Source organism: Heptranchias perlo, chromosome 10, assembly GCF_035084215.1.
Source record: "Heptranchias perlo isolate sHepPer1 chromosome 10, sHepPer1.hap1, whole genome shotgun sequence".
Taxonomy (NCBI): domain Eukaryota; kingdom Metazoa; phylum Chordata; class Chondrichthyes; order Hexanchiformes; family Hexanchidae; genus Heptranchias; species Heptranchias perlo.
This window is the reverse complement of record NC_090334.1, coordinates 63879929-63895099: the sequence shown is the minus strand read 5'-3', so window position 1 is coordinate 63895099 and position 15171 is coordinate 63879929. Positions and strand designations below refer to the sequence as shown.

The window sequence follows — 15171 nt, the reverse complement described above, 5'->3', positions numbered from 1 at the left end:
AACAATGTATTGCTGTGCAGTGATTCAGTCACCATAAATTCAGCTTTGAAATTTGGTGTTGTATGCCATTGAAGTGAAATATTTTCTGGATGTCAAGCTTGTATCCACCATTGAAGGTAGAAGACCTTCACTTCCTCTGAAGGTTAACTCCTTCTTCATTTCTGTCGCTCTCAAGAGCTGAACTGTCTGTGGAAGGTCCTAAGAGGAAGCATCATTTAGTTGTCATTCAAGGGCAATGGACCTTACATGCGAGATAGAGCTAGGGTTCAACAGATGTCTAGTTCTAATAGGTCCAAGATTTGGATCTTGAGGAGTGAAGTCAATATGGTTTTGCTTAGCCGAAGAATTTTCAGACCCCAAAGATATAAGGAGAACATCTAATGCATTACTCCCTTCCTGAGGAATACAAAATTGAAGACCATTTTCAGGCTTATATCCTGTAACATGACAGTAAAGAATTCTGTTCTGTTTGTTGATGGTGGTTAAAAATCACAGGACTGTTATACTTCTAAGGATGAATGAACAAGCTGAAAATCAAGTTCTAAAAAAGATAGGGAAACATTTTCATTTTGTACTGGAGTTGAATACCTTGGTCCAAATTTTAAACTCAGAAAAATGGGTGAGTTGGGGGCAGGGGGGGGCAGTAAAAATTCAAAAAAATGTAAAACCTGTCCCCAACCCGCCCATTTCCGATTTTAATGGAGAGGGCGACCAACCCACTTTTAGGAGGCGGGCCGGTCACTAAAAGCTTTCAAGAGGCTGCAGTCCTCCATTTTGACAGGTTTTTTGTTTTTAACCCCTGGGGGCCAGGATTCCCGGGCCTTCTACTTCACGCCACTTGAGGAGGCGGCGAGAAGGCCCGATAAAGCAGTTAAGTGCCTTTATAGCACAGCTTGTGGGCCCGGAGGAGCTGCGGTGCTTCCCCCAGGCCCAACAAGCATACATACAGCGACCCGTCCCCAAGATCTCCGACAATTTTATTGCCAGCCTGAACTTGGCCTTCTCAGATGCTTAGAAAGCTGAAATCTACCAAGGAACAAAAGCATCTGCTGGGTTTTAAATTAAAAATTGTGAAGAATACAACCTTTAAATTTACTAGCTTCATATGATCTGGTCTCTGACTACATAGAGTATTGAAATGACTACTTGTAAACCATCTCGCAAAAAGACCCCTTGACTGAACAAAAGCAACGATCCTTTTGAACTCAGGATGCTTTCTTACCTTTCACAGTATGAGGTTTTATCATTTCCTCTTTACTGGTAGTTAAATCAGAAATAGGGAAAGGCATATGGTCATTATTATGGATATTATGACAAGAGTGCTAAAGAGGACTTTTTTTTCTTCCTACTACCTGCTAATTTTCGGTTCTGAATCACCTGGACTGAAGCAAGCATATTCTCCATTTGGAAAAGTATGCTCATTTTTCTGGATTGAATGTTCATTTGAGATACTAAATGACTCAAATTAAACAAATGTGCCTAAACTCCTAGTTGATCAAGACCATATCAATTCTGAGACTCAAACCAACTAAGAATTCTGAGGCTCACTATTCTAAACAAGCACACAAATGGGCTATCTCCCGTTCGTAGTCGACTCAAAGTGTTTTCCCCCTATTTACCTTGGCCAGTGTGTGAGCCGATTTGCAGTATCTCTCTCTCTCACACATATACGCACCTATGCAACCTTCTTTGACTGAATCACAATCCATTATGACATTAAGTCCATTCATTAGGTGACAAACATATTGGGAACCAAATGAATGCATATTTGTTTGCACGGTAGATAAAAATTGGGCTTCCTAATATAAAAGGTAAAATAAGTTAGTAATAAAAACAGAAAATGCTGGAGAAGCTCAGCAAGTCAGGCAGCATCTGTGGGGAAAGAAACAGAGTTAACGGGCCCGATTTTAGCAGGGATGCGGGTTCTTGGCGGATGGGCAAGCGGGCGCGTGGGTAACGCGCCCGGTGAAATTAGTGGGTTTCCCGCGCGATCGTAGCAGGCAACCCACTAATTGGATTCACTTACCTGCTCCTCCGGGTTCCCCGCTGCTGATCTGCGCGTCGGGCGGGCTGCGCATGCGCAGTACGATCTGTCAGCTGGAGGCGCTCTATTTAAAGGGGCAGTCCTCCACTGACAGATGCTGCAACCAATAGCAAAGATGACTGCATGGAGCAGCCCAGGGGGAAGCTGCTTCCAGTTTAATGATGCCTCACCCCAGGTATCAATACATGGGCTGAGGAGGAGGGGGAGGACAGAGATCTTCCCCCCGGCGGGCGGGAGGAAGCGGCCCGCCTCCGCCACCAGGAAGGCCTGGCTCGAGGTGGCAGAGGGGATCACCTGCGCCACCAACATATCGCCCACCTGCATACAGTGCAGGAGGCGGTCCAATGACCTCAGTAGGTCATCCAAAGGGAGTACACGTGGTCTTTCCCCTACACTCCGTCTATCACATCGCTGCCCCCACCCCACATCTCCTTCGGCACTGCCAACACTACTCTGTCACATCACCCCTCATACCCACTCAAACCCCATCCTCATCTTACCTGCACCTACTCACCTCGCCAGTACTTACCCCGCCACTACCACGCAACCCAATCCTCATTAAATCTCATGGCTCTATCCCATACTCACCCTCTCGTGCAACTCTCTCACGGCCAGCCTCACTCAACCTGCCACCACCTGTGCTGCAGCCACAGGGCATGCATCACATATGTGCAGTAGGCAGCGTAAGGCAAACGTGTCGTGAGCATGAAGGGGATGAACAAGGGTGTTTGAGGGTTTGTCATGGTTGTTACTTATATTGAATTTCATAACAACTCACATCACACATTATATTGGCACCAGTACTGCCATGTCTTCGCGAATCCTGTCCGGTTTGTGCAATAATGCCCACTCCTGGGTATCACTATGAGGACCCACCACTGATGCCACCCATTGTGTCACTGCAGAGTGGGTGTAGGTGTATTTGCAGGGCTCTTCTGCGCAGACGACTGAGAGACAGCAGCGATGTCCCCGGTTGCACCCTGGAAGGCTGTGGAGGAGAAGTTCGGGAGGGCAGTGGTGACTTTGACAGCGACAGGTAGGAAGATGGTGCACGGGCCAGCCAGGAGCAGCTCGGCATGAAAGAGGCTGCAGGTGTCCACGGCTACATGTCGAGTGACTCTTAGCCTCCGTGTGCACTGCTGCTCAGAGAGGTCCAGGAGGCTGAGCCTCGGTCTGTGGAACCTGTGGCGAGGGTAGTGCCCTCTGCGACGCATCTCTCTCTGCGGTAGCCCTCCCTCCTGCTGTACAGGTGGATGTGTCACAGCACTCTGTTGTGGAGCTCCATGTGTCAGAGGTGGACGGCGTGGATGGCGAGGCTGGTGAGGCTGGTGATACTGTTCGCCCTCCGAGGAGGTCATGACTGCAGCTACGGCAGCCCCCATCCGCAAGATGTACATCCGAGGGGGTCCGCAAGGTAGGTACATGTCTCCGGACCCCGGGGTAAGTGTGCAGGTTGGTGACTTTGACCGTCAGGAGGAGGGTGGTGGAGGCCAAACTTTGTCCCAAGTGACAGAGTGGCCTCCTGCAATGGGTGAGGGTGAGGGTCCCCCCCCCCCTCCACCTGTCAAATGGACCTTTGCAGCTGCCACAGGCTGACAGCTGCAACACGTCCATTCGAGCTGGGAGTGTTTCCCCCAGTGTGGGAAACAGTCCCATGTTGATCAAAAATCACACACAGTCCCTTAATCAGGTCAGTTAATGACCTGAAATACCAAACTAAATATTGTCAAGTTGCATCCCGCTGGCTTTAATTGCCTGCGGGATTCCCACCAGCGGGGGCTGCGCGTGCGCGTCAGCGGGGAACCTGGAAGTGGGCGGGATCGAGGAGCGATCCGGTCCCACTCCTGGATTTCGTGATTTTCGGGGCCCCCCCGCCGAGAACACACCTGATAGCGGGTGCTAAAATCGAGCCCAACGTTTCAAATCGAAGGCCTATTGTCAGAACTTTCTTTGTCTTCGAGCTGAAACGTTAACTCTGTTTCTTTCTCCATAGTTGCTGCCTGACTTGCTGAGCTTCTCCAGCATTTTCTGTTTTTATTTCAGATTTCCAGCATCCGCAGTATTTTGCTTTTAAAATAAGCTAATAGTTCCTTATAAAGCGGAGGATTTTTAGTCATGTAGTTTCAGGTGTGAAGAGGATTCTGATTCTAGAATTTGTTTTGTCATTTTCTTTACTTTGTCATAGTTATCCTGGGAAGGTGAATTGTCAATGATGCCTTTTGTTACATGGTAATTTTAATATACATAAAATTGTGCAAGTGGAGTAGTACATAATATTGGTGGACCTCATAACATCCATTTAAACAATACTTTTAAACAAAAAATTGTCTCACAATCTTATAATCAAATAAGATAATAAAGCAATTCCATAAAATTGTATCCAATGAGCAGTCTCATAAGAATTAAGTATTATAGAACCCTGGTATAATTTGAAATTTCATTTAAAATCTGTCAGTACATAAATATTAGGTCAAAATGTTCCTTTTATTACCTCCAAAATCCAACATTCAGAATTTACTATGCACTTGAATTCACTTCAAACACATAAGTCATTGCCTTTACATTAACTTACCACTGTCAAACATCAAAAGCAGATTAACAATGGTGTCAAATGCAGCAATGCGTACACTGCTCCCTTCATCCCTAGCCAACTCCACTAATTCAGGAAGTATTGCACTTTTTGTCTGCTCAACCCTGTATAATGAAAATAAAAACAAATTGTATGAAAAGATCAAAGAAAAGGCCCATTGATGTAGAATGCCCTACTTTGCCTACACATTCTATTAATAGTCTTGTCAATTCCTATCAAAATAACCTGAATGTAAATCATAGTAATTACATGGAAGTTAATAAGTTTAAATAGGGAACTAAAACATGAGCGCCAATTATACAGAAAGCTTAAAGAGTATCAAGCATGGATGACAGCTGAAACTTACTCTAAATCCAAAACACCCAGAGAATTAGTCCCAGTTTTAGGAAGGGATTTGCAATCTTACATTAGTGATGTGTGTATTTACTTTCGAGGTGTCTAAGATTACAGAATGATTTCACCTATTCCAAGGACCCCCTGTAAAAATCATAATTTCAAAATGTTGCTGGTTCCTTAATTTTGGACCCAAAGTCAAATTTAAACCAAAAGTCAAAATTAACCCAAGCATCCCTAATATTACATCTGAATAGTATCAAAATTAGACTATTGTAATTCCAGCAATATAGGAATATACTACAATGAAGCTGAAGATTTAATTTAATTATAAATTTAGTCTATATATATTGTATGGATTTTAAAAAATGTCATTAGCCCTGTAAAATAAAACCATAAAAATCAATCAAAATTAGTAGGCAAGGTGTTTTTTTTAATATAAAACTGAAAATGCTACATACAAATATAATTCACGAATTATGCCTCAACGTGAAAGAAACTATACATTTTTAAAAAGTCTTCAAGTACATTGCACAACTTTTTAAAAATTCTTACATTATGTAATCTGAAGACGAAAAGGCAGTCCAGATTAAATGCAATAGTGCACACAGAAAAATTTCATCTTTGATATGTTCTACTTTGTGAAGAGTCAGGACTTAATTTGACTTGTTACAGCCCTGCTTTATATAACCGTAATGCTATGTTCATGAATATCCCCTCCTTCTGATATTTTCCTTCCTGTAACCTGGCATAGAGTTGTCTAGTCTGAATAATTTTTTGCTCAGTTAAATTCCTTGCTGCTCAAATAATTGTGGTATTTATGCCTTTTTCTAGTATATAGCATTGTTCTTTCAATTAAACAAAGATTTATACACGCAATATGTTTGAAATGTAAGTTACTATATTTACCCAATTCCTTGTGCTATGTATTCCAGCTGACGACACATACAGGAGCGAACTTCATATTCTACATCCTGGCAAAGTGATTTCACTAGAGGCAGAATATCTCGTTTTATTCTGCAGAGACAATACAGCTCTTTATTTACATTTTTTGCCTATTTCCTAATATATTTAAAATAAACACACATTACTGCAGTGTGCTACTGCCTTACAACACATTAAGGAATTGAGAAAACATTGCAAAATAAAGTGATTAAAACTGGAGCAACTTATCAATATTATCCCAATATATCATATCCATGGAACATATTCCAATGTCTATCCTGTATTACATAGAAGTATGTCAAATTCTTGCAATAGTCTCTGTATGTGCATGTGCGTGTGTGTGTGTCCGTGCGCGTGTGTGCACGCGTGTATTTTTGCTGATTGAGCTGTCATAACTGACAACAACAGATGGTTGAGTTCTTTGATCAATTCACTTGATTTAACAAGACGCAATTTACAAGCAGAAATATTGGGATTCATCTTACTGCGGAAGAGACAGTTTTTTTCAGTTAGTGGAATGGAATCATTTCCATCATGAAATGCTTTACTTCATATTCGAGCTAAGACCGAGGAAACTGATCATACCAGGGCTACTAGCATACACATGGTTTGAGAACAGAAAAGGCTACGACAGTACATATAATCATAGCTGACAACATGTTACAACAACAAATTGTATTTATAGGGTGCCTTTAACATAGAAAATAACCTAAAGCAAAGGGGTAGAAAAAATAGATAAAAGGGATAAATGAATGGGCGTCAAGCCATGGCGGGAAAGTTAAGAGCTGACCAAAAGCTTGGCTGAAAAGGTGGATTTTGAGTGGTGGAGAGATGGAGGAGTTTAGGGAGGGTATTCCACTAATTAAAGCCAAGGTGGTTAAAAGTTCTACCACCAATAGTGGAGCAAAGAGAGAGGGGGAATGCACAAAGTCCAAAGTTGGAGGACCAAAGGCTGGGGGTGGGACATAAGGGTGGAGGAGATTGCAGAGATAGTGTGGGTGTGGCTGTGGAGACTTTAAATTCAAGGCTTTGGGGGACATGGAACCAATATAGGTCAGCAAGAACTGGGAAGGTGGGTTATCTAGAGTGGAGGACGGTAGCCTAGCAAAGACCGCGGAGAATCTTAGAAGTGACAAAAATGTGGATAAGGATTTCAGCATCAGTGGGGCTGAGGTAGGGATGCAAACTGGCAATGTTGTGGAGGTCGAAGTAAGCAGGCTTGGTGATGGATAGGATTTGAAAGGTGTGAAGCTCAGTTCTGGATTGAAAAGGATACTAAGATTTTGTACGGCCTCAGAGAGTGGCTGGAGTCAGTAACAAGGACGCAGAGTCTGTGGCAGGGCCTGAAAACAATGGTTTTGACTTTTCTGATGTGCAGGTGGAGGAAATTTCGACTCATCCATAATTTGATGTTGGACAGGCAGTCTAACAATACAGATGTGTTCGGAGGGAATGGTGGCAGAGGACAACTGGATGTCATCAGCATACATAATTTACACAGCAACAGTTCTTGGTCTCAAACTTGCAACCATGTAGTAGTAAAGCAAGCATCACCACCCCTGTACGGTCAGCCTCATTGCTATTTTTTTAATGGAATTCTCATCTTTGTGATTTCTTGTACTTAATGTTACAAATAAATACAAGTAAAACATTTGCTCCAAGTCTTTTTTTCTTTTATGAACTATTTTAAAATCACAGTTTACTTTAGAATGTATAGTCTGCAGCATGATAGGCTGAATAAAGTAACCAGTAGCAATTCTTCACAAAAATAGAAATCATAAAGACTACAAACAGAATGCTATCAAATAAGATTTCCATACATTCACCAAAAATTTATAGAAAATTAGGGAACATGATTAAAACTCAATTCAAAACTGCAAAATATAGTATAGTGAATAACTACAATATGCAATGTAAAACAAACTAAAGCAAATGTAGCACGTGTCAATATAGCCAACATGGTGAAAAAATACTAATGCAATCCTCAAAGGTTCCATGCAATTATCTGTGGTCAAAATGTAATGAGAGCGCTTACGTGGCAGTTATCTCATTGAAATGCTTCAGATAAAGCTTCAGCAGTTCAACTGTCATTTGATCCCCAAAATGAAGTTTTCGCACTTGGAAATTTTTTTTATATAAAGGCTAGGTCTGTAGATTATGGGAATAGTTTTATCCTGTTTTGGAGCCATATTTTGAATAATTGTTGCAATAATGCAGGATATTGACAGCCTGTGCCCTGTCATTGTATGATGACACCCACATTTAAAAAGTAATGCAAAATTCCAAGTTAGAAGTCATTTTCCTCCACATAGCAGTAGTTCCACAAAAGTAGTTAATGGTATGTTAATTAGCTCCTTATAAAATGAGCAGGATAGCTATTTATGAAGGGGATTCAATGTAACGGGGATTAAATAATCCATGTAGAACTAAATTTAGATCTGTTTGGATAGGTCACTTGTGGATTGCAATGAGTCAGTGTACAATAATGTAGATGGGAATAATCAATTTACACCTTGTCATTTTTGCTCAATCACTTTCAGAGGTCAGAAGGAAATTTCTATTTACTCTTAGAAAATGTATTTGTGGTTATTCACTTGTTTTAGGAAATTAACTAAATTGACAAGAATCTATGGCAGACCAATTGTACATGGCTTGCTGAAAGAAGCAGAATCAACAACCCAAATATTTTTCTGCTTCATAGATGATGTTCTTATATAACCACTGCAAATTTATAGAATGAAAAATCAAAGAAAATGATAATACAGTTAGCAATTATGAATCACTTAATTAATTATAAGCAATGAACATCAGGCTTAGTGTGCCCTTGGAGGAACACAACATTGACACAAACTGTATGTGAATACCAACTATCATTTTTGTTTCTGCCAACATGCTGAAATGTTGTTTAGTAATTCTTGCTCAGCAGACTAGTCATACAGGAAGAATGATAGCATAGAGTGGTATATTATGTTGCATATATATCAGATCTTTGTGCTTAGCAGGGAAGCACCAACAAAAATTTCCTTTCACTTACATATGAGATTCAAATTTCCTGGCAACTTTGCCCAGAATCTTGCAGCTAGCTAAACGTGACTGGATTGTCTGTGATAATTGTGCCTTTGAAACCAGTGGGGACAAAATCTAAACAAAAACAAAAAAAGTTACTATGGAAATTATTAGTTCCTAACTGGTTACTGCAGCTAAATTTAATAGTTTCCAATTTACTATATTTTACAACACATAATGTTATGTATGGCTAAGTCTACAGTCAGGGCCTTTGAAATTCTACAGCCAGAGAATATTTTGCGGAATTATAGGTCCTTTGCAGAATCAACCTTTTATGCAATTCCTTCCCACATTCCTGAATTTAAGAGAAATTGCGTTAAAGAGCAGTTTCACCATGATAAACAGCACACAATGCACAAACCAAAATGGAAGAGATTCTTACTCATGCGTTTTAGCCTAAAACCTCTCTATTAAAAAATTATATTCCTTAAAATTGTTCCACAAACATCAGGGAGCATGAGTCAGAACTGTTAATAATTAACAGTGAAAGATAATATTGAATGGTTAAATGATTAGTCATTATTCCAAATCAATTCCCTAAAAATCAAATCTGAAAAAGAAATTTGACCCAAATTGGTACAATTATTTTTTTGCTGTAGAATGATAAAGAATTAAAATTGTACCAAAGTGTTTACTAAGTCTTGCCAAATGGAATACTAATGAATAATATTTCATCAGTCTTTTGATGCAAGAATACTTTACCAAAAGATTGATTAGTCTGCTAGACTAATTAAAATATGAACCATCTTTCCTCATTCCACTCAAGTGAATAAACAATACATCAGTATCTATGTTATCAATATAACTAAAAATACTCAATATTTTTTCAAGCTCAACCATTATATTCATTTCCATGTTCAGCCACTATATTCATTTTTATTAGTTGAAAATTCTAGGGTAAATGTATTTCTGAATGTCCCAATCAGACTGCTATTTGGTCTGCATTTTTAATTACAATAGTTGATTCCTATTAAAGTTAAATCCCAACTGAAATTACTACTGTCGACTATTTTATTCCCTAGTTGTTTTGCAATTATAATGTTCAAATACATGTGTTGCCCCCATTTCCTTAACAGGTAATGATGATGTTCATTGGCTGGATCTCAGCCAGCGATTCTCTTTGATTTATCGATTCAAACCAGGTCATCACCCAGTGAACAGTTTAAATGAAAATTAGTATGATACCTAATTTAAAAAATTAAAGATGCAAAATTGGATTCTTAATTTTTAAGCTCTGCTTTTTAATAATGAATCCACCTAAATAGGTATCAGTATTTTAAAAATGTTCAATTTACTTTGCTGAAAAACCTACTTGCAACAAAACTTGGTTCCATTTTTAGCAATTCGTAGCAAGATATTAGTTGCACAATTTCCTGCATACTTGTAACAGAAAATTTTCTAAAACATGAACAGCTTCATACAATTTTAGCTGAACATTTAGCTTGCTCTAGTCTGGGGATTGTTGAAGTACAGCAATATAATATACAGAAGGGGAACTCTTGTAATTAAATGCAAACTTGGTAAAATGTCTTTATTTTTCAAAAGCACACTCACTAACACTGATGCTGCTAATATATAATTTTTTTTAGCACTAAAAAGGTAAAGACATTATATATTTGTACAGCAAATAATTTATTATTTGCAATTATATTCACTTAACAAGAAGACTCATTAAAAGCACTATCTTCATGAAAAATTGCTTGGTAAACATTTTTGCTTTAATTAGAACAGGCAGAAGAGCCATGATGTCTTGCATAGGTGATCAATGATACACTTCAATGATCATTCTGCTGGGAGTCTGCAAAAAAAAATAAAGAACACAAACAATTTTTCATGAAGATGGTACCACCTTAATTATATATTTTCATACGGGCACACGTGCATATACAGGCTCAACAAACACTGTACACACATACATGATTAGAATTTTCACATTTACATTACCTCTTGTCTGATGGTTTCCTTTGGTAAAGCATTGATTACAGTCAGGAGGGTCTCCAACCATGCATTGCTGACCACTGGCCAAAAAAGTAACATAATAAACTGTGACAAAGCAAGTTACGCAGTTATGGTTTTTAATATATTACAAAATTAGCTCCATTGTCTAATCCTACAAACTAATACAAAAGCCATTCCTGGCACATGCACAAAAAGTATTGACTTTTTACATCCTGAAACTCAATAGTCTTCCAGTAGGAAAGCAAAAGAGTCATGTTTATGGTGATTTTTGAAACAATTATTCTAATCTAAGAGTCCTCTTATTACTTGGCTCAATCTGTCAGCGTAATAAAGGCTATTGTGCAGGATACAGCGCTTACTATTATTACCAGGAAAATGTCCTGATAAGCTTAAGAATATAGGTTTGGAGCAACTGTCTTATACGCTTTTAATAAATGCATTTCTACAAACCACAATGACATGGTTTTTGGAAAGCCTGTGTAGAAATGAATATTTTTGAAACAGTTGTTGGGAAAGTAAATGGTGTTTCAGATTCAAGTAGGGAAGTAGGGAGGGAAAAATAGATAGTTGCAAAAATGTTACATCACAGGTGTAAAACTCAATGCAACAGTTCAAACTTCAGAGATCTTATCCAAATATCAGAGAAAAATCACAATGCGTTGGATAATTATTCTCATGTTTTAGCTTAGGTTAGATGTGGCTAACTAACGTGAGTTGACCTAAAGAAAATAGGAAAGCACGCAATGCGAAAAAGCCCCTTGTCCTACGAGCTTGCTCTTTACACAAATATCCAATCTACTCTACCATAGATTCTATCCACTTATTTAATCGGCTGAGGGAATGGTCGCGAAAAATACTCCCAATTCTCATAAATAATCAAGTCAAACACTAGAATATTTGTCCATTCGCCATCTCAACAACTCAGTCCTGCGCTGATGTCTTCTATAGGCAAAGTTTCTTCTGCCCTCACAAACACAATTGTAAACAATTTTACAACACCAAGTTATAGTCCAGCAATTTTATTTTAAATTCACAAACACACACATAGGAGCCACTGTGGAGTGTTTGTTTACCTCTATTTATAACTATATCTATAAATCACTGATCCTTCCCATCAGGTATTCATTAAGTTCTTTCTGACGTATTGCACCCAAGTGAAAATTATTTTAATTATTGAACATTACATGCAGTGCAACTTTTAACTCAGATTTTAACTGGATAAACCTCTTCGTCTCTCCTCCTCCCTCTCCTCCTTTAAGACCCGCCTTAAAACCCAGATCTTTGACCAAGCTTTTAGTCACCTTCCTAATATTTGCTTCTTTGGCTCAACGTCCATTTTTCCCCCAAATGCACCACTGAAGCACCTTGGGACTTCCTCTGCATTAAAGGCGCTATTATAATTGCAAGCTGTTGAATGCATTTTTGTCTAAATCCACAACTGACCTGAGTAACATTAAACCCTAGTGCTGCATTTGATATTAATGTTTCAAATATCAACACAAAAAAAGTAAGTACCAGTTCACAAACATTTTTTCATTCTGCTAATGTGCTTTATCTCAATTTTGCTAGAAATGGTCATTTGCAAAGATATAGCAGGACTGATTTTTAGATCAGCAATTTTTTTTTTAAAAGAGTAAAAAAGTCACATAGTTGAATTAAGTCATACTACTATAAATGTGAAATGCTGAAGAATATAGCTCAGCAATTTTTCTTAATAATTAAACTGCAATGAACTGACCTGTGTCTCTGTGATCCAGGTTTACCAATATGATTGGGAGAAAGGAGTGGATATAAGCTGCAATGGAAACTAACTCTTCTTGTAAGATGGTAAGAAATGAAACTGCAGCAGCTAACTGCATCTCCACCCCCGCAACATGCAGTACCTCCTACAATAAAGAAATCTTTATGAGAACCAAGTGTTTATTAGCTTGCTGGAAAATAACCTGCTTTTCATTTTATTTTCCAGAGATTATAAATACATATTTGAAGAAGTAGTATAGCACTCAAAGGAACAGTATTACTTTGGTGTTGGTGGTTAATAACACACATATATATATATATATATATATATATATATATATCCTACTTCTGAATACTATATAACATTTCACAGCACTTTTTTCTTTACTAATGAAACCTGGCTGAATGTTAAAAAATAAGTATTGCAATAACTGTCCAACATCATTTTCAAATGCACTTAAGATTTAATCTAGGCATTTTACATGTGATAAAAAGCACTGTTAGACATCAAAGATGATATTTTAAAATACAAGCATTGTAGAATGACCTACTCAGGTCAGGTGCATGATTATTCCAGGAGTTCAAACAAACTGCAGGTACAACACCTCAGAGGTGATGTCTCACCTGTAGGAAAACTGAAACTTTGTCCTTCTTAATTGCACAAAGATAGATTAATTTTAACTGTATAAAACAAACAGATCTTGTACATCGGGCCATAAATCCTACTTAAGTAGTTTAAATTGCTGGTAAGCAAATTAAGATTCAAGTGCGATAATGAATATTAAAAATAAGAAAACTATTTGGAATACCATGAATACAGTATCAGGAATAGGTAAATAATTTGTCATGACTGTCTTTTTGTTCTTTCCCTCTCTATATAATGTATTGATGCCTTACCCATCATCAGTTTTTTTTTGAATGAAGTTTACAAATGTTGGATTTTTACCTGTAGTCCTTGTAACAGACTGTACTTTGAATGCTGTGTTGAAGTACTAACCCAGCATTATAAAGTATACATTTTAAAGGTGATAACAGTACATGCTATATGGGCATTGGACTTTTACAAAGTGCATTAAATCCTATTTGTATTTATAGGTGAATTAAAAGATCATCTAAATTTATACTATTTGTTTATTTATGATGCTTTAAGCACAAGTTGCAAATAACCCTAATTTTAAAAGGCTGGAGTCATTATGTATTAACTTCTTTAGATGTGAAGATATATTGGAGAGGAATTCAGTCTGTACTGTGCACACAACAGCTTGTGTGCCCATAACTAGGCTACAACAGATAAAGAAAATGATGAAATATCTTCCTGACGCTTTTTTTAAAAAAAAGTAGTAGTGTACTTGTAGTCGGATATATACTTGCAAAGGAAAAATTTGCAGGGCTATGGGGAAAGAGCAGGGGAATAGGACTGATTGGATAGCTCTTTCAAAGAGCCGACACAGGCACGATCGGCCAAATGGCCTCCTTTTGTGCTGTATGATTCTAGTCATCATGCAGTTCCTAATGTCAGATGCAGTACACAATCAAATAGAAACTGGCTGCTTATAGAAATTACTGCTTACCCACTAAGGTAATTAGTGTTAATCAAATTTATAATATGACATTTTTAATGAAAGGGTTTGTTAGCAGTGTAATATTGTGGATTCTAAAACAAATCAGTTAGAACTTGACTGAGCCACAACTGATAAAAGTTATTTAGAATTATTAGAAAATGCATGATCTTGCCTTCACAAAAGGTAAACCTCCAAAGGCAGCTCTGTACCAGCTGACTTGAAGGGCTCCTATGGCTGACAAATATTCTGATACGTACATCCAAGAGAAATCCCTTAGTATCATTTAGCACTGTCCACATCCTGACTGGAGGCAACTGGGAGCTCAGTTCCAGCAGAAAATCTAACAAACGCTTGGACAGTTGGCTGAGTCACTGGCAGAAGCTGATACCAAGTACTGATTATGATGAATATCAACAAATACCAAAGGCACCTTGTTTTTCTTTTGGTCAGCACTGACCAGTACTAAGGGGTGCTCCACTAGTGCCAACTAGTAAACAAAGGATCAAAAACTTTTGAGAATAAGTGTCACCAAATGACTTCAATAAGCACCAATGATAAGACCTGTTACTAGTCAGCACCAAGCACACACTATAATTGGTACCATATCGTGCTATCTCAGTGAGACTTTATTCCAACAGGACTGCCTCTTAATGGCTATGGTGGCAAGGGTAGGTTTGAAGTGCCAGTTGCATTAAGCTCCCACATCTGCAGCAGTCACTCTTTGTGCACCACATCCCAATATTGTAGTACATCTCAATGGGTCCAATAGATTATGACGTGTTGCACAATCCCACGAGTACCTATTGTGACTGTCTACCATGGTAGAGGCTCATACTTTGACTGGAAAACCCTTTTTAATGTAAAGATGGTTAAAAAAAAATGTAAGTTCTTCTTTCGAAACACAGGTTGGGGGGGGGGGGGGCGGGGGATGC

The 15171-nt window shown here is 38.5% G+C and overlaps 1 protein-coding gene across 1 annotated transcript in view; it reads right to left on the bottom strand.

Moving 5' to 3' along the window:
* The window catches only part of ppp4r4 (protein phosphatase 4, regulatory subunit 4), a 160323-nt gene that overhangs the window by 65821 nt on the left and 79331 nt on the right, over window positions 1–15171 (bottom strand). Inside the window, exons 4-8 of the mRNA XM_067991953.1 lie at window positions 12676–12823; window positions 10923–10996; window positions 8947–9053; window positions 5877–5984; window positions 4617–4738 (exon numbers count right to left, since the gene is read on the bottom strand). Coding sequence (XP_067848054.1) covers window positions 4617–4738; window positions 5877–5984; window positions 8947–9053; window positions 10923–10996; window positions 12676–12823 — 559 coding nt within the window. The remainder of the gene's footprint in view (window positions 1–4616; window positions 4739–5876; window positions 5985–8946; window positions 9054–10922; window positions 10997–12675; window positions 12824–15171) is intronic.